This window comes from Chlamydotis macqueenii, chromosome 3 (assembly GCF_036417535.1).
Source record: "Chlamydotis macqueenii isolate bChlMac1 chromosome 3, bChlMac1.mat, whole genome shotgun sequence".
NCBI lineage: Eukaryota > Metazoa > Chordata > Aves > Otidiformes > Otididae > Chlamydotis > Chlamydotis macqueenii.
In genome coordinates this window covers 50,884,348-50,907,199 of record NC_141558.1, presented here as the reverse complement: position 1 = coordinate 50,907,199, position 22,852 = coordinate 50,884,348, and the positions used below count along the sequence as shown (strand labels likewise).

The following is a 22,852-nucleotide window of genomic DNA, read 5'->3' as shown; positions in this document are numbered from 1 at the left end:
TGATGAAGTTATTTTGGCTTAACCAGTTCTTGTGCCGCAGCTGAGCCCTGGTAACTGTTAATGTGCTTTTAACAAAGACAAACCAGGCTTATTTTACATATTACTTTTTTTGATGACATCTTTGTTTAGAGAAACTAGATCTGAGTCTGAGTCTTCATGTACTTGGTAGGCCTTCTGCTATCCTCATGCTTAAGTGCAGAGGAGTAGTTTCTACCTCATGTAATTAATTCCTGAAGTAATTTAGTATTGCTCTGCCTTATCACACAGCAGCTGCCTATCAACTGTTCACAGGTCCCATTCAAAGCCAGTTCAGCCCTGGCTCTGGAGCAGGGTTCTGGCGAGTCTGGGCAAGGGACAACCAGAAATGCGCTACAAAAGTGATGTTTCTGCCCATTTTAATTTTCCTGCCTTTCCCTTGCCCAGTCCCCCATCCCCCAAAAAAAACCTGTTAACACAGGAAGGTGTTTTGTTTTTTTTTTTCTTTCCAGTCCTCCTTCTCCTCCTTGCAAATACCGGAGTGAAGCCCCACCTCTTGTGGGATGCCCTGAGTCAGCCTTCTCCAGCTCTCTCCAGGCCCTTATGCAGGCTTGTAGGTGTTACAGAAGGCTTGGCAGATGATGGCTTAAAAATGATGCAACTTGTCCATCTCAGTGCTGGCGCAAAGGAAAGAACAAAGTGAAGTGGACAGGAACCACTGCATTTTCACTCGGCAGCTGCTAGGCTTCTGGGGATGAGGAGAGAAAGGAAAAAGACACATTTTGGGTTGGAAACACGCCTGTGTTTCTAAAATGAAATAGATTCAGAATTTGTTTCTTGGGAATTTTTCTTAAAATATATTTTTTTCCTCTGACTCAGAACAAAAACAAAATGTTAAAATGTCTTGCAAATGGAAAGTTCTGGGTTTAACCAGTTTTGTTATCCAAATCTGTGACTGGAGCTGTGTTGTTGTCTGTAGCAATTACTCATTAGCAGGGGAATACATGAAGATGGATTTCAGCAGTCCTGTGTTTCTGACTCAGAGAAGGTTTCCGTGGACATCAGTGGAATCATTGTCTGAGTAGGACAACAACCATTTTGCCCTAGTGCCAATGGGAGTATTATTTTTTCAGTATAATAGAAAAAGAAATAAATATGTGGGAGGCATGGGAGGAATGTAATGATAAGGCCACATGGGAAACCACACTTTAAAAAAAAAATAATTATATGAAGTGTCCTTGCTAGTTTATTCCTTGGTTACATTAGGTATCAGGCTGAAAAAGCAACAGAAGATATTTAATCTAACTAAGTATCTGTGCTTGTAGGTACGTGGAATGGAAATACTAAAGTGGCTATCAAGACCCTGAAGCCTGGCACTATGTCTCCAGAATCCTTCTTAGAGGAAGCCCAAATCATGAAGAAGCTAAAACATGACAAACTGGTCCAACTTTATGCGGTGGTATCTGAAGAACCAATCTATATTGTCACGGAGTACATGAGCAAAGGTGAGGTCAGCGCTGCTGCCCTTGATAACAGTATTTATTTTTTTTTGTTGGTGCTCCTTGGGGATACAGAGGGAGGTGAAATGTAATGCATGAACAGTGTGTGAGGAAGGAGAGAGGGAACAGGAAGCTAAATTCACCTCTGACTTCAGAATAATTATTAATTCAGCTCTGAACTGGGCCCAAAAACTGACATCCCCTAGACATACAGAGAAAACTTGCATTAGGTGGGGAAGGGAGAAGTTGGTGCAGCCTAAGTACTTCCAGCTGCATCGGCATCTAAGCTTCCCTGACAAGTGGAGATTTGTGTTTTCTAGGTTGGGATGATATTACATGCTGCTTCCCAAAATCCTAGCTTTTCCTGGCACCAGAGAGTTCATATGGCATCTTCTTTCAGTGTTTACTTGTCAGCCTAAGATTTCTGTTTCTTCTTTTAACAATCCTGAGTTCTGTCGCATGCACCTCGCTCCCAGACCACAGCTTAATTTTTCAGTCTACCCCGTTTATCATTTTAATACAATTGGCACATAGATTTCTTTCCTTCTCTTTCCCCTTGCCTTTCTCCTTCTCCTTTCTCTTTTTCTTTAAGCTACTTAACTGGTAACAATAAAGTAAAATGAGAAAAGGAAAAGTTTTTGCTCCGTCAGATCTCCAGCAGGGGTGCTGAGAGCAGAGCAAAAAATCTGCTTGTTTTGGAAAAGCAAATGGTCCAAATAGGAAACATAAGTTCTCACAGGGAAGTTTCATTGTACATTGGAGGATATGCTCTGAAATTTTAAGTGCATTTTTTCAGTCTGTTTGGAGTTCGTTTTTATTTTCCTGGCAGGTGCCTGCCCACCTCCCTCCTCAGAGGCGTCCGTCCAAGCCCTGACTTAACTCACGCTTTAATCATATGTCTCAGTGACAAGCATGTGCTTTTTTCCCTTTTTAAAAAAAAGACTTCTCAAAATCCTTCTGAAGTACGTGGTTTATTTTGGCTTACTTTACTAGTTTTTACTGTAACATTTTACATCTTTGGATCTGAGCTTGAGGCTGACGATTTATCAAGGGAGAAACGCCTAATCATCTGTCTTTTCCCCTTATTTATTAAACCAATTCACTGACCTTATTTAAAGGAGACTGCCACACTTCTCTGTTTCAATACAAGATGGAGAAGGGAGCTGTAGCATCCTAGGCCTTTTTAAAAAGCTACGGGAAACCTCCTTGCTTTCCCTTCCACAAGGGAGCTATCTCCTTACTGCTTTTGCTAAAACTGATTCCATTTTATCTCCACTTCATCTTCTCTAGTTTTGCATAGTGGTCTTCTGAAATTAATGGTTCGTGCTACATTTAGTTATGAGTTACCTATAGAAGGAGCAGTACTAATTGCTAAGGAAAATTAGCCTTTGTTAAGGCTAGCCCCTTTGGGTTTACCGGGCTCCAGGCTGAGCTGTCTTTTGGAGCAGGTTGAGCTGGGATCTGACTTTTTCCATAACTTGTGTGGCTTGGAACCAAGCTGATGCTTTGCAGCTAGCTGAGGCCTTTAGAGAGCAGCAGGCATGTAGTTTAAAAGAGCACTGGAAAAGTTAAGAAAAATCAACTTTCTCAGTAATGGTCGGGAAAATTAAAACCAATGTTGTTTCTTTTTACTGCAACTGTCTTTGGACTAGTGACATATTCTTCTGCAAGCCAACCTTAAAGCAGAGTGAAACAATTATAATAGGAGAAGTCTAAGATATTGTGGTTTTTTTTGAAACTGTTCACTTGAACTGAAAACATTACTGTCTTTACTACTGCATGTATTGCTGCACCTCCATCCTGATGAATAGGAATTGTTTCCCTAACATCTCTCTAATTGTGTCAACTTTGCATTTGCAGGGAGTTTGCTAGATTTCTTAAAAGATGGAGAAGGAAGAGCATTGAAGTTACCGAATTTGGTGGACATGGCAGCCCAGGTCTGTCTTCAGAGTATTTAGCACTTGGGTGTATATGTTTTATAGCCCGTGTGCATCTGAGATCATTTTAAAATGCACTGATTGTGTTTCCTACTTCTTGCAGGTGGCTGCAGGAATGGCATACATCGAGCGAATGAATTACATACACAGGGATCTGCGATCTGCCAACATTCTGGTGGGGAATGGCTTAATATGCAAGATTGCTGACTTTGGATTGGCAAGACTGATTGAAGACAACGAATACACGGCCAGACAAGGTAGATACAGCAGCAGGCGTAGAACTGTCGTTCTTGTGACAGGGGAAGAACAGAATATGGCTTTAAAAAGCTCGCTCTCATATGCCTTGGGATTGCTTTCAGTAAGTCCTGGACTCAGATTAACTCCTAGCCCAGAAGCTCACTGCTGAATGTGTATCCTAAGGAGAGCATCTTACTTAGTTGTCTTCCCTTTAAAGACTGACCACAGTGAAACAAAGATGATGAGTGAGAGCACAGGTGGGTGAAGTGACATTAAAGACAAGATCCTCATGGTGCCATAACAAAGAGGATACTTTACTTACCAGCCTTGAAAGCCTGAATGGGGTAATCCAGAAAAGCTTATCTAAACTACTTCTCTTGCAGTGTGTCTTCTAGTGTTTACTAACTGTTATCAGCATTGCTGTGCTATTCTTATTTTCTTTATTTCAGACGGGTCAAAGAATTGTGTCTCTATGCAATGGAGCTGTCTGTCTGAGCACTATGTTTTCTTTGGGAACTTAAGAAGTTACTTTAATAGGAAAGCTGTTTTCCAGTGCCACACAGAGTGCTGGGCCCAGCCAACCGCTGATACACTATAAAAACGTATCCAAGAGTATTGTAGCTTTTTTTAAAAAAGCATGTGTGTGCTCAGACTGAGCCATGACACAGGCTCTTTGTAGTTACTCATTCTTCACAAGTCATGCTTAGTTGTCAGATGGTGGTCCAAGTTTGCAGAGCTACAGTTTTGTTCTCTTTCTGTTGGCAGTACATTGGTAGTGCTTGCTCAACATGTGTCGGCAAATACCACTCTGTCCCTTTCAGTGCCAAAGCCAAGAAGTGCCCCGTTAAACCCTGCTGTACGTCATCAGAAAGCCTGGGTTGGTTAAGTGCTTCATAATGTGTGTTTACCCCTTGCTGTTGTGAGTTTTTTCTCTTGACCAGAAGTCCCTGTTTCAGCATGGATTTTGCCATTAATTCCTAGGAAAGAGCTAACCTCTTTCTGTAGCTTTCGAGTATTGACAGAAGGAACCACAGAGTTTCCAGCATGTCTTGTCTTGGCCTGGGACATGCAGCTCTCACACCATTCACACCCCTCTGAACTGCTGTCAGCAGTATTTGGTGACAGGGATGTGGACCGACCCTAAAAGTTGCCTACTTCACATTTGGATGGTGAGACCTGATTATTCAGTGGGGAGGTGGCCTTGAAGAACCTGTGATAGGTACTAATGCGGAGAGTTAACCACTGTTTGTTTCATCCTGAGGCTGGGAATTGCTCCTTGCTAGAAAAAATAGCCTCGTGTCATTCTCTCCAGAGTAACAAGAGTGTCTGTAGGCTCTGGTAGACAGAAAGCTGCCTGCTTGCAGCTCTCCTCTGTAAAACGAGAAGTTTTCTTTGAACAAGGCAGCCAGATCCAGTCTGCAAAATGACTTTGAAGGAGTCTCCTATATGATCTCCATTTCTGTCTGGTTTGCTGCCATGTCTTTTGTTCCCTTTGGAAACCAGCCAACGTATAGTTTGACATGACAAATTATTTGGTTTAATAGACAAGTATGTGACCTACTTCTGGCCACATCTTTTCAGATTCCTGATCCCTAGGAAATCCTCTGATGACCTGTTTGCTTCCTGATTTAAATTTCTCAGAATAGTTTTGCCCTCTTCACATGTTAGAAAGCTGTGAAAACTTACCTGGCTGTTGTTGAGAAGAAGCCTAGATTTTTAAGACAATAAAAATTATTGGATTTTGGGTGGGAAAACTTTGAGCTGAGAAAAGCATAACAGCAGGACTGGCAGGGAGAGGACACGTAGTCATGGGTGTCTCCTGCCCTTCTTCCACAGCAGAAATCCCTTGTATTGTGGAAAAAGTGGCTGACAAGGGAGAAGTAGTTTGTCTTTTAACCTACATCGCTGATGATTAGGAGATCTGCGTGGTGTTTGCCTGACTTTGTCTCATGGTGCAAGTATGGAAAAGTCACTCATCCTTCACATACTTCAGGGAAATGGGCAATACTTCCTTCCTCTGACCTCAGGGTCAGGCTTAAGTCCTTCAAAGCTACAGAATTCCTTAAAAGAGAGACCCAGCACTGTAACTACAGGCATCCTGTAGAAAGATATTCCTACTTTCGCTAGTGGTTTTTTGACCCTTTCTTAAGTGGTAGCTTGTTCTAGCTACCACTTCTTTTTGACCAAGCAGCACACTCTCAGTTTACATTTCACTGCAATTAACCTGACTTCCAAACTACTTGGGCAGCTGGGGTGAGCCTAGGACCTTGAATTTATTGAGGAAGAAACAGGGTTTCTAATGTGCCACTGGAATTTTTAATCAAGTGAGTTTCAGTCCTGGTTTGTTTAGTTAAACTTTGGTTTGAGCATTGCTTGGTGGAGACCACAGTATCAGAAGGAAATGGTTGCCTCTGCTTGTTTCCCATGACCTATTACTTCAGCCTCCAAGGGGATGCATCTGGGGACTGCTCTGTTTATCTAGCTGACTACTGCTTCAGTGGGAATTTTGGCACAGGAGGAGAGCCTGGCTAGCGGAGGGGAGAGGGACAGGGAGAGCTCCAGACTGGCAGCTGCTGTGGGAGAAAGGCAATGTTTTGCCTTATGAAATCTGAAGATTAAAGCCTTTGGTCACTCTCTCCTCAGCAATCGTCTTTCTTTTGCCTCAAGTCTGTTAGTACAGAGCTCGTTGTCGGCGTGAGGCAGAGATGGTTTTCTCCAGCCTTGCTTGATCTCCGTCTCCCTTCCCCCACTGTCACTGTTGTCTCCGATTAAATATTTTGAAAGGAAACAGATGGAGATGCTTTGAGCCCCAGTGGGCTGGAGCGCAGGATTCCTGAACCTGTGTGGGTATTACTCAGCCTAGCGGTAACGTTTTACTGACCGGTTTATTTTCTTTTTGATTTGAACAAAGGAGGCCTGACTGCTGATTTATGAGAGGTAAATAAAAAGCGGTTCGTTGTCTGCACTGCCATTTCTCAGCAATTGTCAGGAAGGAAGGAGATGATCATGCCACTAATGATTTAAAGTGTGTGACTACCAGCTATACACTGCCATTAAATAATACAAAAAAAAAAGTTCTTGGCTTGTAATGAGCATTTGGCTCCTCTTGCTTTTAGAGGAAGTGAGTAATCAAAGGGGAAAAACATGCCTATTCAAGTGACGCCCATTTTAAAGGCTCCGTTGGCGGACTGTATTGCAGCCTGCACCATCAGGGCTTGCTTCTTTTGGCTGTTGCTGTCGCAACATCTTCTGCCACACAGAGTGTCAAGCATTCGGTCTTTTTTCCTTCCATCAGTGATGACGCTTGTGTCAGTCCTATAAGGCAAGCCTTAAAACCTCTGGTATCATACAGGATAGGGAGAAACTTCCCATCAGCTCCAACGCAGGATTTCCCATGCAGTTCTGCTACCCTTACACTGATCTGGGTCGCAGCTATGTGGAGTTTTGGCCAAGCACTTGGCATTTTTGTGGGGAGTGCAGAGTGCTCCGCAAAGTTGCTGAGGAAGAGTTGTTACTATTCTAAGCAGTAGCAGCTGATACAAATTTAAAATTGCCTTAATAAAAAAAAGAGCAGAGTTATTTTCCAGGCCTTGTTTCTGCTGCATACACTGGCAGCGCTTGCAGCAACGCTGCTCGAAGCACACATGAAACAATAAGGATCTTTCTGATGCCTTCCAGACAAGTCAGAGCTATTTTGGGAGCACTAGTATGTGTTTGTAAACTCTCAGATCATTTTTGCCTCCTTAACACTTAGAAATATCTCCTTGCCCTGCTTAAAAACAAGTGCTGGTGCTTATTTTGATTTCCTAGAGTTGAGTGGGGATTTTTTTCCCCTTCCAGGAACTCCCCAGTCCTTTCGTAGAGACTTGACTCCCAGCTGACCAACTAATCAGATCTCTCTTGTTGGTGTACTGCAAGCTGTAACGTCCAGGGCTTTGTTCTTGCTCTTTGCCTGCCATTCCCCAGGCGAGCCATGGAGCGGATAGGAGGAAGGACTCTTGCTTCTCAACAGCCAGCCGCCGGGGTCCCGGAGGGAGATCACTGATACGCTGCTCCCACAGAGATGCCATCTGCTCTTCGAGAAGGAGCACGGCCAGGTCAAGAGGAAGGGCAAGGGGAAGGGGGGCGTGCAGGCAGAGGGTGAGAAGAGTGTTTAGATCCACAGTTCCGCCCCTCGTCCCCCGCTTCCCGGGGAGGGGTCAGCCTGCTTCTGATTGCTGATGTTTTGCCAGGCTTGTAATTTCATGTTTGTTCTCACAGCACAAAAAATGTAATTGCGCAGTCCCTCCCACACAGCACTCATCATCGCCTACCAGGGCTGACTCGTTTCCTGTTACGTGCTTGCTTCAGCCCTTCATTTTTACCTTTTGCAGCTTTCCCTTTCCAGCCCCAGGAGCAATGCAATGCTGCACTATGTTCTCTGGTCGCTAAGCCAAGAGTTTTCCTGGTTTTTGGAGTCCTAGAGCTTGGGGTGCTGTGTCGGGTTTGGTTTTAATGTATGAGAGGTAGCAGCTTTGTAGCATTTCCGGAAACAGGATCATTATCAAGCCAGCAGTGGCTCTGGGGCATGAATTTCAGAGGTTTCTGCTTCGTCGAGATTTAGATCTGAAAAAACAAAGCTCTGAGGGATTTTTGCTCACCTCAGAAGAAACCATGCTGAGAGTTGTACGTCAAGGTCACTCAATTATCCCAGCCCCCTCCACTCCCTCTCATCACGCGACCTGCTTATAGCCGACAAAGAATTAAAGCAGGGCCAGGGATTGATTTTTCCCAAGGAAATCCTCCTGGGAGATAACCTGTGTGAATGCCTGGGCAGAGCTGGGCAGAGGTCCCAGGAACAGGGCTGAGCCTCACAAAAAATCCTCAGAGGTAGGAGGCAGGGCCGGCTGCCCTAACAGTAAATTGTACGAGCAACTTTGGCTTTATGTGGTTAGGAGCAGTGCGCAAACCCAAAAAAGGCTTTCACCAGGCTGAAATATTTTTAAAAAAGGGACAGAGACAAAAGCAGATTAGTACCTTGCTGTGGGGCAAAGGCAGGCTACCCTGACCTAATGAATGCGGTGCACGGTTGGTTTGTACATATGTGGTTACTGACCTATTAGTTTGTCATAAAATGAATTCCAGAAAAAAAAGATAAATCCCCCCCACTGATGTAAAATCTGCCTTCAAAGTAGGAGATAGACTGTCTTGTCAGCTGGGGTAATTTGGCTTATCAGATTTATTAACATGCTTGCCAGTAATATGCATTTTATCTGATGATCTGATGCTGTAATTTGTTTGCGGCACAAAGTCAGCTTGTTTAATAAGCTGCTGAGGCCTGGGCAGAGGGAGGGGGTGGGTTTCTTAATCGGTGTGTTGGGAAGAGAGTTAGCGCAGAGATTGTGTATCTGTCAGGAGCCATGCACAGCATCTGGCCTGTGCGAACGCTTCGTGTAGCACTAGCCATCAGGAGGCTTCGGAGCAGTGCTCAACACATTTGGGGATTTTTGTATTTTCACAGAAATGCACTGCGTATGTCTCCAGTGCCAGACATTAGATGGGAGGCAGCAGCTTGAGGGGGATCCCTGTTAGACACACGCACCCCCACTCCCATTCACACGAGCGGTGCGTGATCTCTGTTATTGCAGTGCATGTGTTGGACCTGCAGCTGTGCGAGTGGCCAGCCCAGTACGTCCTCGCTGGTCTCCACTGTCCCCTTACTGGTGGGTCTGCCATACTGGGTTGCAGGGCTCTCTCGGACCATCTAGCCTCCAGCATGCATTACAGGGCCAGAAAAACATGAGGCAGGTCTCTGCTAGCCACCTCTCTGCCAACCTTCCCTTTCCCTCCTTCCCATCTATTGCTTCAAACCAAAGTTCAGGAAATACTGCACAAAATGCAGAACATGAAAATGCCAGAGAAGTACCCACAGCAGGGGCAACATAGAAACCTAATGAGTACCTATCCTGCCATCAGAAAATCCACAGCACGGACCATTTGTCTTCTCCAGCAGTGCCCGTCACAGTCCAATGGGGTTTTTACTGCTCCAGCTCTCAGGAAAAGGGATGTGCTGGAATTGCCCCCCCTTCTCACCTACTTACCTTGCTTCTTATCTTCCCATGGTCCCTCAACAGACCACATATTCACCTCACAGTGCCACACTGGCGGTAGATGAGGAAGGCAAAAAAATACCACAGGGATTTGGCCACAAAGGAGTCTGAAGAGATTTCTTTCCTCCAAAGATGAGTTGTGGGTGTTTGCTACCTTTGGATCTGAGTATGAAGCACAAGGGAGTTAGACCAGGTTTGGCTCAGCTTTTCCGAAAAACACAACTGATTAAAGGAAAAAAAAAAATTGTTGAACAAAACATGTGCAACGTGCGAACAAGCAAACCTGCATGCTTGGCTGTCTCACACGCCACCAGCCAACGTCCAAGCCTTCAGGCTGCTGACCAGCCTGGAGCTACTCGTTCAGCTGGTGTGGTGCTTGTGTTCTATCTAAGCTGCACGTAGGAGAGAGCAGAGGGACATTAGCCCTCATATTCATGGCGTGCCTGCATAAGCCTATCTAAAACCATCCACTGTAGGCCTAGGGAACCCAACCTCCAGATATAAACAGCTTGTAGTTTTTCCAGGGACTGGCAAGAGGTGTATAGCCCCAGGATCTGCCGGTGGCAGTGGGGGAGCCAGTTGCCAACCTCACGTGGCTGCTGGTGCTGCTGGAGCAGGGCCAGCTTCCAGCATAGAGGCTCAGGTGATGGCAGGCTGCTGCTGCTGCAGAGATCTCAGACGTCATGGCCAAGGCAAATTTTAAGAGAAGACAAAGTAGATTTTGAGTCTTGTAAACTAAGGTTGGTCCCATGAAGAAGTGTAAGTTAGGGAGATGGAGTCCAAAGCCGTGCACCTGAATTTTAGCTCATGCCTGTATATCAACTAATGGAAACACAGAAGAGTCAGACATTTTTTGAAAGTCAATAGACATCCACAAACACTCCAACACCTTTGCAAATCAAACCACTGATGTGTTGATGCTTGGCTATACTTAAATTCCTGACTTCAGGCATTAGGGATTTGAAACTTTCTCTTGTGTCTTTTAATTTAGCAAGACTTACTTGAGCAACTGCAATTTTCCCTAGAAAAAACATATTTGTTTATGAGTAATATTCTCTCTTAGGACTACTTACATGTAGAGCAGGAAAACTTTTAGCATAGCTGATCTTTCACTGAGTAAGATGAGAATTGCCACATTTACTTTGTACCCTGCGTCAAGTCAGATTGCAGCGTACAGCAGAAGATACAGGGCATCGAGCGCTGGATGTGACAGCAGAGCAGCACCGGCAGGGAACCATAAACTGCCATAACTTCACTCCCTGAGAGTGATTTGTCCACGTTGTTACACTTTCCACGCTCCTCCTGAAAGTTAAGGGAACTTCTGTGAGAGGGTGGTGAGGAGTCAAAGTCAGTCTGTATCCAAATTCAAGAGTGTTTGTCACTAGGGATCAGCAGTAAGCAATGCAATGCTATTGCCTGGATGTTAATACAAGGCACCAGGGAAATGCCTGCATATTTTTTTCATACATGCTACGAGTTAATTATTACCACAAGACTTTTCTTTAAAGTCATACTGAAAGTATTTTCCCTAAGAAAACAGTAAATGATTGGAAAAGCAAATAAATCAGTGTTTAAAGGCTTGTTATCTTACCGTCCTTACCACAACTGGCTCCTGCAAGCTCTGATGATGGATGAGCACATTAGAACTGCACGTATTTAAGGCACTACAGGCTTTTCAGTGCCAGGAGCTTAAAGTACACTGTCAAGTTATAAATCACAGGCCAAAGTTGTGCCTTGACATCATTGCACTCCAAGCAACTCGAACGGCAGTATTACTTTTAAGTCCTTGTATGTTTCTAATGAAATATTAGGTTTGGTTTTAATTTATGTTTTTAACATGTTTGTTTGTTTTGCGTTTTGCTCAGCTTGAGCAGGGAAACAGGGAGGTACATTTCTAATAAATCTCACTTCATATGTGCTAACTGTGTTTGACTTGCAAATATCACAGGGAAATGTTAATTTAAAACATTTTGCGAGAAAGAATTTCTATTTTATTGGGCTTATTGGTTTTTAAAACTTTTTTTCCTTTATAAAACTTCAAACCTGAATTAAAATGTCTCAGCCTTCTCTTGGGACGTGGGACAAACCCACCCCTTTCCTCCTAAGACTTTCCTTCTGCTCTACACGTTCCACCCACTCGTCCTCTTTGAACATACTCCATGGAGCTCTTTGTTAACGCTTGCCTGCAGCTCTGTCCACCCGCATATGTTGCAGAACAAACCAGTCACCTGCAAACTGGTACTTTAATTCTGTCTCTATTCTGATTAAGACTCATTTCTTCTCTCACTAGGTGCAAAGTTTCCCATTAAATGGACTGCGCCAGAAGCGGCATTGTATGGAAGGTTCACAATAAAGTCAGATGTGTGGTCTTTTGGGATCCTACTGACAGAGCTGGTAACAAAAGGGAGAGTGCCATACCCAGGTAAGGAAACAGTCTGAGCCCTGTTTCACCTGGGGAAAGGGGTGGGAACGAGCCATATGCTTCAACTGGAACGTGTATTTCTTTTCACTGGGCAGCAAATAGCTCTCCACAGTATCGCATTCACCTTAAGACACCAACAGTTAAACTCCCAGAGTGGCATTAGTCTGTGTATTCTGTCAGTCTGGTTCTCTGCAAGGCTTGATGACTGTCTGAGTGTCTGGTATTACCACACCTCTTTTTTATAAGCTCTTAAATTTCAATCATTGCTTTCGAGGTGGATGGAAAGGAAAGAAAATAATTCTGTAACTTGCAGGCCGGAGCTCATGGCAGGGTCACAGCGGGGCCAGATTCTCTGCATGGGGGAACCAGAGGCCCCATGGCTCTTTGTTGAAACCCTGCCAAGCATCCGATGGATTAAGATTTATGGGAGAGGTGACTGGATCTGCCTGTGCAGAGAGAGCTTTTCATTCTGCTGCCCCCCTGAAGATCATAGGCATTCAGGTGAAGAGGAAAGAGGTGAGGTGAAAGCAGTGCATTACGTGGAAGATAATTTAATCCCTTCATTTTCTTGTCAGCACAAACACTAACAACAGGGCATCTAGCTGCATCTTTATTCTTCTTTTTTTTTTTTTTTAATGTCTCTAAATACTCACCAGTATAGCTATGTGCACTGCAGCTGATTTAATGGAAAGTCCCCTAAAGCAATTTGAATTTTCCAATCTGTGCTGTGATCAAGCAGTAAGATCCATACATCAAATTGTGCAGGAGAAGCATCAAGGTGGAGTTCAGTTTATCCTGGGGTATCTCATGCCACTTCAGAAAGCTCAGCAAAACTAAACTCCCAGAATTTTACCGTGAATTTCAACTTTGCTAATGCCTAGCAGCCAGCAGCGGATATTTCGGAAGAGAATATGAGGACTGGAAGGCTTCTCCTGATCAGCAGTGAATTCTGGCATGATTAACAGGGAACAGCTTAGCAAAGCTGTGACTGTGACAGCAGAATGAGGTAGCAGAAAGCGAGATGGCGTGTTTCTGTGGGAAGGATGAGTCCCTCTGCCCTGCACTTCCCCATGTGGTTAAAGAAAAGCGGGTGTTGCCACTGCACAGGGTGGCTGTGTCAGTAGCCGGCACAAAGGTCGTCTTCCCATGAGGATTACTGGCAGTGGCGTGGGAGAGCTGTGATTTCCGTGGGGGGTTGAGGGTTATTGAGGGTTAAACACAGACATGGCACAGCGTGTGAAGGTCGAAGATAGAAAGAAGATGTGTAAGACTTAGCTGACGTGGTGTTACTTACAGAAAGTGGGCAATGCTCCTGGCTGGGCTGCAGGAAGAGAAAATGCCTGGTCAGTGCCAGCAGAGTGGGTGCAGAGGGACTCTCATCAGCCGCAGCAGAGATAAGGTGAATTTTTTTCCCTGAGCTCCGCATTGGTGGAGCAGAGATGCTTAGTGACTAGCCTTCTCTCTTATCATGTGCAGGAGCATTGACACACACACAAACGGAGGAAAAATACTGTTTGGTCAAAAGTGACCATCCAAGCCTCGTGTTAACTCACAGATTTATAAACTGGCCAGTGCTGGCCATGGCAGCAGAGGATATCTGCACTTCCCAAGTGTTCCTTTCCCTCCCTGGAGGAGAAAGAGGCCACTGGATGTGCGTTTAAGTGCTTGCAATATATAACGTCTTGCAGGATCCATGACAGAAATCTCAGGCATGGTCTGTGTCCTGGAAATGTGGACAGTTTTCATGGCAGTCTGAACACATCAAAGACAACTAGCAGCATCTCTTCTCTCTCAGTACTGTCCTCCCCCTTCATTCCTCACTGCATAAAGCCCTCACACACTAAAAGTCCTTCTAGCTCACTCTCCCCAACCTGTGCTCAGAAGACATAAGGTAGCTCAAAGCAACTTTTTGTCTGTTACATATCACAGAGTCAGAATTTTCTGGATGGTCATGCACTCACTGGGTTATGCACTGCCCGAGTGCTATGCCAGAGCTCTTCCTCCTCACCGAGGCTCCCACCCTGCTCAGCCAGGAGGCCTCAACCATTCTTAACCATTCTTAGCCATTGTCCCTGCTCACTGCAGGTGGGTTGGACCAGATGACCTTTAAAGGTCCTTTTGAACCCAAACCATTCTATGATTCTGTTCTCTTAGTCACCATCACTCCCTTCTCTGTCAGTTGCCTAAGGGCAATCTCTATTTTAAATTTGTATTTCCAAAGTCCTTTGAGATTTCAATTTGGTCTCGTTCCCCAGATCCTAACTGGGAAGACTTTGGCAATGGTGGAGAGGAGCTAGGGCCTTCTCAGAAACCTGTCTTCGCATGTGGGATGAAAGGAGGGTGTCGTGGTTTTGTTAGTAAGGGGGGGCCTAAGGTGGTAGCTTCTGTAGGAAACTGCTCAGACTTCTCATGCTGACAAAGACCTGCTGAGCCCCTCAGCAAGGACTCTATTTTCCCCTGACATAGAAAGGATCACCCACCCCACCTCCTTCTTCATGCTGGGGAGGGGAAGGACGCCCTGCAAGGATAAAGCTTCATTAATTCAGGTCCCTGTCTGGGGCAGGGAGTAGAGTTCGGATGCACCCACAGGGCTTTTCATGCCATCGCGGCATGGCTTGCTCAAGGAGGAAAAGAAGGGTGTGCAACCACCAAGATTCAGTCCTCTCCACCCAAGTAGACAACCTATAGGTGAGAGAATGCAGTTTGTAGGCATTGCCGACCACTTTGCCACCCAAGGCTTGTGGATTTGCAAGCTATGGAAAGGGTCAGCCTTGAAATAAAAAGGGTCATGGAGCTGTCACTCTGCTGTAATACCCAGTTACTGAAATAGTTGGAGGCATGTTGTCCTGATGTTCCTGCTTATAGCTTGTAGGAGGTCAGGGGAGTGGGGAGAGGCCCTCAGACAAAGGGATTGCTCTCTTGCTTGACGAGATCTTAGTGCATGAAGAGATTATTTATAGCACACGCTCCAGTCCTGTGGTGGTAACCATGCCCACAGGGAACTGTACCTCGTGCCTTGGAGGACCCGGCATTGTTTTAAGCTTGCATAGAAGGAGGGAGAAGGACAACGAGGAGGACAGAAGGAGAAGGCAGACAGTATATAGGAGGGGAACAGACTGTGTGGAATGGGAGTTGGCATTCATTGGCACCTGGATTTCAAGCAGTTCCTGTCCTAATGCCCCATTTTGGAAGAGAGGCTGGAGCAGTGGCGGGACATGTGAGGAGCGAGGATTTTGCTGGCAGAGGTGAAGATCAGCCTAGAGTTCATAACCAAGCCTTGCCCCCAGGTCCTATAGCTCCCACAAGCAAGACTGACTTTTTGACAGGTGTCCCCACCTTCACCCTTCAGCCAGGCCTGTTTCTCTGTCAGTGAACGTAATGGACCACTAACTAATTTTAGAAGTGCTTTTCCTAGCCTTCCCTAATGCTTTCCCATTCTTTTCACAAGGCAGCAGATTGAAATAAGCAACTTTTGCAGTCTTTCTGGGCATTGAGGTTCCATTTCCACTATCACAGTGGGGAAACAAAAACTAGATATGGGCAGAAGAGGAGCTAAATTTAAAAAAATAATCTGCCTAGTCAGCTTGTTTATTTCCCCTTTCACAAATTCCCCTTGTATCTTAGGGAGTTTTTTTAATGGAGCTCAAGAGTAGGAGACTGCATTCCTCTAACAGTAGTCAGAGTTTGGGTTTTTTTAACATGTTGCCTTTTGAATAGGCAGAAATCTCAGCTGCACTACGCAAGCACCTCTGAACTTGGCCCCTCTGTTTTCTGCTGCATGTGTCGCATCAAGAGCATTTACATTTTATGTCTAGTGCGACAGCCACCACAATGCTATCCACATGGCTCGCTCCAGCTAGGTGGGTGGGTCTTTGAGTTTGGGCCCCAAGAAGCTCTGCAGTCCTTGAGAAGCTGTGTTCAGGCTCCTCATCCCTGGGGGATGCTGGACCACAGGTGCCAGAGAGCACATGGTACACTGCCCAAGGCTGGGGCCGAGTATCGGTGAGCCACTGTATGTGTGTGCACTGTCATCGTGGATGGTAGATAAAGAGCTGAGAGAGATGCATACTCAGCAGATAGCGCAGATAAGCTCAGGTGGGTTTCTCTGTAAGCAGGAAAGCTTCACTTAAAAATGCTGTAGCTCAAAGTTGCATCTTTTATACCAAGCAAATGATAACTTTATTTTAAAAAAAATAAATAAAACTAAAAACACAAACACCACACACCACCCAAAAACCCAACAGATATTCATAGCCTAGCTTTGTGGATGTTTTGAGGATGAGGAGTTGTTGGGGGTTTTCACGCCTTAATTTCTAAATGAAGTGGCATGATTTTGCATTTTTAAAGCTTGCTACTACTTTTGCACAGCAATCACTAGGTTCACATTGTACTCAGCAAGAACAGCATTATGCTTCAAAGGTTGTCTTCCTTCATGATCAGCTTTCCTTTCCCTTCAGTGCACTGTCGTGCCTGTGTGTGGAATAATCTCCCTGCCTAAATCTCATATCCCATCCTTGTACACTCAACCTCTGGCTTTTCTTTGAGGCTGTCCATGGAAGTTAGGAATTCTGCATCTAGATCAAACTGAAGAAAACCCAAAAATCAACCTGTCTCCATTGTGCCTCTCTCTTTTGAGAGCATGCTCTGATTACCAGTGCGATCTAGCCCCTCTGGAGGAGTTCATAGTTTTACCTTCTCAGCCGTACTAGGGAGGGGCCAACATATCCATGTCTGAGGAACCTTTGAACATGAGCAAAGGCACAGCTCTGGGTTCTTGGAGAATCTGAAATACAGCATTTCTGGGGTTGGCCAGCCACTGAGCTGTTGTTTTAAGTCCTACTTTCAGCATTTGTGTCTGTATTACTTTGATCGTTGGTCTGAAAGCATGCAGTGGCTCTTTAAGGAGCATGATTCTCAGTCCAGCAGAAGAAAGTAAGAATAAAGGGGCTTAAAACCATCACTGTCCTCACTGGACTTGACATTTCCCAAAGTAATCTATATAGTTTATTAGCTTTGGATGTGGGGATGCTGCCTAGTTACAGTAATGTTTCCTGTCTTCCGGAAGAGCAGCATTGCCCAGATATGTGCTATCTGAACATCTGTTGTGCTGCATCTAACCAAGATCCTCAGAGCAGTCCACAGCACTTGCCAGTGTTTTCTTTAGCCACAACTGGAAACTTTACATCCTCTTTTATGTCGCATGTTTGGTTTTTTTTCCTCTTTTATGTTCCTCTTACTACTACAACTTTTCTAGGAAAAGTCAAGCAGCATTGTGTTTCTGTCCCCAGTCCATATGGGCAGGAGATTTTTATTGTATTGAGCATTAAAGTAGCCATATCTAGTGACATCCTAAGATGGAAGTTTCACTAATAAAACTGGATGGTGGGAGGGTATTTCATTTTTGCTCTTCTCAGGGAATAAAAAGCTAAGGGAAAAGCCGTCTTTTGGAAATTGGATGCTTCCTCCTTGGTCCAAATGGTAGTTCTAGAAACTTATGAGCACAAACTGATTTTCAAGCAGGTGAAATAGCTGTGGTCTACAGAAGAATATTGCTGAGTAGTTTATTCCACAGATTTAAGGATTTTAGGATAAACTTTTATGGGATCTAGACGTGTACTGCAAGCAGAATTTCATTTATTATTTACTAAAAGAGTTGAAACTCTTGGGTATTCATTAGGCAAGAGGAGTTCTACAGACTGCTCAGATATTCTCTCTGTGGTGTCAGAAGTGCAGATACAACAGGCACCTGCTATCAAATGAGAAACACTAGCACTTGGAGGGTAAGACAAGTGAATTTAGATAATAGGTTTGTAAACATAAATAGGCCTTTTAAGAGCTAAAAAGTGTACCTGAAACACTGCTATTTTTATAAGTCTGACTAAAAATCCAATTGATTTTCAAAAAAAATGTATTTGATACTCCTTTTTTAAATTACTAGCACATGTCAAAACCAACAGAATTTCTTTGGCAAGCCCTAGGTGCTGTAGCCCTTGCTGAAGTTACGAATTCCAGTAAGAAACATGAAGATTACTTGATTTAGTTTCGTATCTGGGTTTTACAGGGAGGGAGGTGAAAGGAGAAAGGAAAAGAAGGGCATTTTCCACGACTATGATTTCAGACAGCAATGTCTTTTTTATGTTCTTTATTGTATCTTTTTCTGTTTTTTTTCTTTTTAATAAGGGAAGTGAAGAGCTGTTTATGTTTTTCCTCCTCCCTCTCTCTCCTCAGGGTTTTTCTTCCAGCGTACCGTTCCTTATCAAGTTTCAGAGTGTGCTTTGCAGCACTGAGTAATGCACTGGATAAAAATACCAAACATTTGATATCTTAGAATAACAAATCAGTTGGGAAGGAGCTTTGCTGCTGCTGTTGCTTTCACCCATGTTGTACTTAAAGGGGTACTGCCAAAATAAAAAGACAAGAATGCAATTTGTTTGTAGTTTAGGTATATACAATAGATGAGTTACTGCTAACAGATTTTTATAGCCTTTAGTATGTGAAGGAAGCAAAGCACAGAAGAAGTTCTTATCCCAAAACATGGGATAATTTAGCCGGTTCAAAGACAGGGATATGAAAAAAGGGTACTGTATTTTTGTTCAAAACACAAATTTTTAAAAAAAAATATATTGAGAACACAAAAGTCAGCAAAATACCCATTTTTTTTCTTGTAGCATCTTGAAAACAGTTAGGCCAGAAGGTTTGGGTTGGTTCAGCCTTTGGATTGGTGATGACTAACAGACCACTAGCATTGTTTTGCAATGTAGTAAAAAAGTAGAATATGTTTGAAAATGTTCTTAGTGGATAATGAGGAACACCCAAAAGTTTGTTCAGTGTGTGGCAAGCTTTTCTTGTTGGTTGTGAGCCTGTGTGACCTAACAACATCAGTTTGCAGTTCATAATACAGAAGCACCTTAACCCTATGCAGAGTCTGATGTCTGCAGAGGACCATCACTCTGTGGAGTCCTAACCGTGGATCACTTTAGATGCCATACAAAGTGTTTGTTCCTATTCATAAATATCTAACACAAAAAATACAATGGAGGTGGATGCAGGTGATAAATCAAACACAAGAAACCAGTGCTAAAGTGTTGGTCTGCAGGATAGGGAATACTGTAAATGAGTTATCTAACCTTTTTGTTTTTTCAATTATCACTACTAAAGGGAACAGTAAGGAGAGGTTTGCAGGAGGATAAGGCAGTTTGCTGGGGAGGTTGCTTCGTGAGCAGCAGGCAACATAAGAAACAGCGTATCAGTGCTTTTCTGAAAACTGAAGGTGCTGCAGTAGGCTAACCAGAGCTGTGAATTGCCCAGGACATGGCCAAATGAGAGCCTAAATGCTAGCGCAGCAGCCTGTGAGAGGCTTTGAAAGTGAAGACAAGCAGCTGGTATTTCATGTAGCAGGCGACAAGGAGCAAGCGGCAAGGCCATGCAAGGGGTGGTTGCAGCAACAGCCTAGGAAAATGATCCCTGCAGAGACATTGCAAATGGATATCAGCAGGAGGAAATTACCCTGTCAAGATAAGAGGGAAAAGTGTTTTGTAATCCTAATATGAGATGAGAATCTAGGTGTGGATGGCCAGGAAAGGCTGTATTTTGCAAATGCTTCTTTCAAAACATCTTTAAGAATTAAACACAACCAGGACATGAGGACACAGAGTTAAGACCAAGTCCAAGGATACAGCTTGAATTGTATGCCGTGCCTAACTGCCATGCAAGGATATCCATGTAAGAATATTATTCCCACTAGTCAAGGTGTCGAGTAGAGAAATGAATCTATATTGAAGAAGGTGGTTGAATTATTTCTAACAAATAAGTTTACCAAAAATACAGGGTAGAGGGAAAAGACAAGATCCTCAGTCTTGAAGGCAGGACAAGAAAGTTCATCAACACGACACCCTGAAGGAACAGAGTGGAGGAGACCAAGGGAAGGATGGTGCCATGGAAGCTAGGGGGACAATAAGCTAGCAGAAGGAGCAACGTCAAGGTGCTGGTTTCTAGATTTGGTCATGGAGGAACTTAAGTGTTCCTCCTAGTTCTCCTGCAGAGCTGCTTGGCAGGACCCACTGAGTCAGGGGAGTGAAGCCTGCAGGTATTTTTCAACAGAGGACAGGGGCAGACCTTGCCAACTGGCAAGCCATAACGCTTGCAGTCAATGTGCATACTTTCTCTGCAATACTTCTGCATGCCTGCGGTGCTGGTCTTACCTTTGGTACTGTTGAAAAGCTGGGGGAATTACTGGAAGAGACATTTAAACTAAGGCTGAGGTTGACTGCAATTAATGTACAGTGAAAACACTTCAGCAGAGGAATCAAGGGTTGAAGGGGTTGCATAGAAAACACAGGATGGCAAAGAGCCTGGCTTGTCTATTAGAGACAAGCATGATAGTAATAAAACTTTGCACCTTTTTTGAGAGTGAGCTATGGTTCTGCAGTGGAGCTGTTTTGCTTGGTGTTTGATTTGTCTTCTGAGCAACTTTGTTCTCTTCTGGGTTGGGATGTGACAGTGGAATATGATGGAAGCAATACTAACTCGCACAGATGGAGGGAATGCAGATTAGAAAGGCTCACGCTCAGTGTGAAGGTTTCAAAATTCATCTTAATTTCTAGAGTTTTGAATAGTCTTTGTTATTTTGTTTAACCACTTCACATAATACATTCCATGGCTACTGTTGTTGAGGAGGAAACATGCCAAGTCTTGCCCATTGTGAGTAAGCCAAGAGGGTAACCATGGGAGCAGCATTTTAATCATCACTGGATCCTAAAACCCTGAAAATAATTCAGGTTATATTGCAGTACATAAAGAGCTGAAACAGGACATGGGGGTGGTTTTGTTTCGCTTGTCTGAACCAAAAGAAATCAGTATGATGGAGAAAACCGTACAGTTATACTCAGGTTAATTTCCTGTAATTTAACTGTGTGGATTTGTCTGTCCGCTACAGGCATGAATAACCGTGAAGTCTTGGAGCAAGTAGAACGTGGTTACCGGATGCCATGCCCTCAGGACTGTCCCATCTCCTTGCACGAGCTTATGATCCACTGCTGGAAAAAAGACCCAGAGGAGCGTCCAACTTTTGAATATTTGCAGGGTTTCCTTGAAGACTACTTCACTGCGACAGAACCCCAGTACCAGCCCGGCGACAACCTGTAAATTCCTGGTCTCCACACACTGTCATGAATTACCGGGTGTTTCTTAGCCCTGCCCCACTTGCCCTTCAGCTTACAACTCTGTGATCGGCTTCTCCAGAGTGCAGCATCTTCCAGCACCACCGTGCACAGGAGGGGCTGAAGCTGGGAACTTCCGCAGCCCTTGCCTTTGACCACTTGTCCTAATAATCTGAATGTCCTGGATGAAAAGGAGAAAAACACTTGTTTTTTCTTAATCAAAGACTCCAAAACTGCATTGTATTGTTGTTATGTAAACTGCAAAACCTCTGTTCATTGTAAATAGTAACTCAGTGCCAATAACTGATCCTAGTGCTTTCCTTTTTTTAAAACGCAAAACCTATGTGATTTTAACTAGTCTTCTCCTGATTCAACTAAAAGTATTATTTTCCAGAAGTGGCCTCTTTGTCTAAAACATTTTTTTTCATGTTTTAACAAATAAAAAAAAAAATCAGGACAGGTGTTTGTTTTTTTGCTTTTTTTATATATAAAATATATATAATATATATACATACCTGTACATACAGTATATGGGTGCTATTGCAGGGGAAACTCATTTGGAATGGAATGAATCCTGCTGCAGCAGTACCCAGATAATTTTACTGCAGACATGAAAACACTGGTGGGATTCTGAGAGCCAGTGATCTAATTTTTGGCTTTTGCCAAGCATGATTTTTTTAAATTGGATTGCACTTTTTGTTTATGATTATGTACCTGTAGATGGTTGTAACTTTGCTCTTTCAGGAATCATGTGCTGTATTTACAGTAATGTTTCCAATGTTTGACAAGTGTGTGATGATTTGTTCTTGAAATTAAAACGAACATATTTAAAAAAGAAAAGCAAGAAAACTACACCATCACCGTTTGAACTGGAAAATTGAAACCGCAAGGACTTCCTGTATCAAAACATGTATAATGAAATGTTTCAAAAAGATTTATTAAACAGTGTAACCACATTCAGATGGTCTTAAAATCATAGCATTTTAGCCATGTCCACTTGCTAAACTGTTGGTCATGCAACTAGGATTTTTCTGTTTTATGTGTAACATTTTTCCATTGTAAAATAAGTGTGTTAAATGTCCTGTACTGCTAATGAAATTCCTTTCTCTGTCTGCAAGTTCTCCAGTGGAATTACTATGCACTTCTTTACATTTCATGGGGGAATGCACAGAACAAAGTATTACCTTTTCAGTTGTCTGTACCAGCCTTGAATTACTTACGTTTAACCAAAAAAAAAAAATTCCTTTCTATTTCTATTGAGTTTTTAATACTGAGTTGCAAATTTTAAAGTCTTAATTACATTTTGTTATGGTTTATTTGCAAGTTTACATTTTTAAACTGTTTAACTTTCTTAATTTAGTAATTAAAAAAAAAGAGCATTTTACATTTGGATAGTTGTTCTTTTGTTTAAACGTGGAGGTAATGGTGGAGATGAGATAAAAACTTCTCAAGAAGGGGTGTCATGCCATTTGGGGCATCATATTTCATAGGAGTATGCAGACCAGTTACCTATGGGACATAATTTTCCAAATTA

General features: G+C 43.5%; 1 protein-coding gene across 3 annotated transcripts in view; it reads left to right on the top strand.

The window, feature by feature from the left end:
- FYN (FYN proto-oncogene, Src family tyrosine kinase) overlaps positions 1–22,702 on the top strand; it is a 77,629-nt gene extending 54,927 nt beyond the window's left edge. For all 3 annotated transcript variants that reach the window (XM_010118130.2, XM_086743462.1, XM_010118129.2), the window contains 5 exons: positions 1,302–1,481; positions 3,336–3,412; positions 3,516–3,669; positions 12,029–12,160; positions 21,096–22,702. In XM_010118130.2, the coding sequence (XP_010116432.1) occupies positions 1,302–1,481; positions 3,336–3,412; positions 3,516–3,669; positions 12,029–12,160; positions 21,096–21,304 (752 nt within the window). In that variant the 3' untranslated portion in view covers positions 21,305–22,702. The remainder of the gene's footprint in view (positions 1–1,301; positions 1,482–3,335; positions 3,413–3,515; positions 3,670–12,028; positions 12,161–21,095) is intronic.
- Positions 22,703–22,852: the final 150 nt, after the last annotated feature.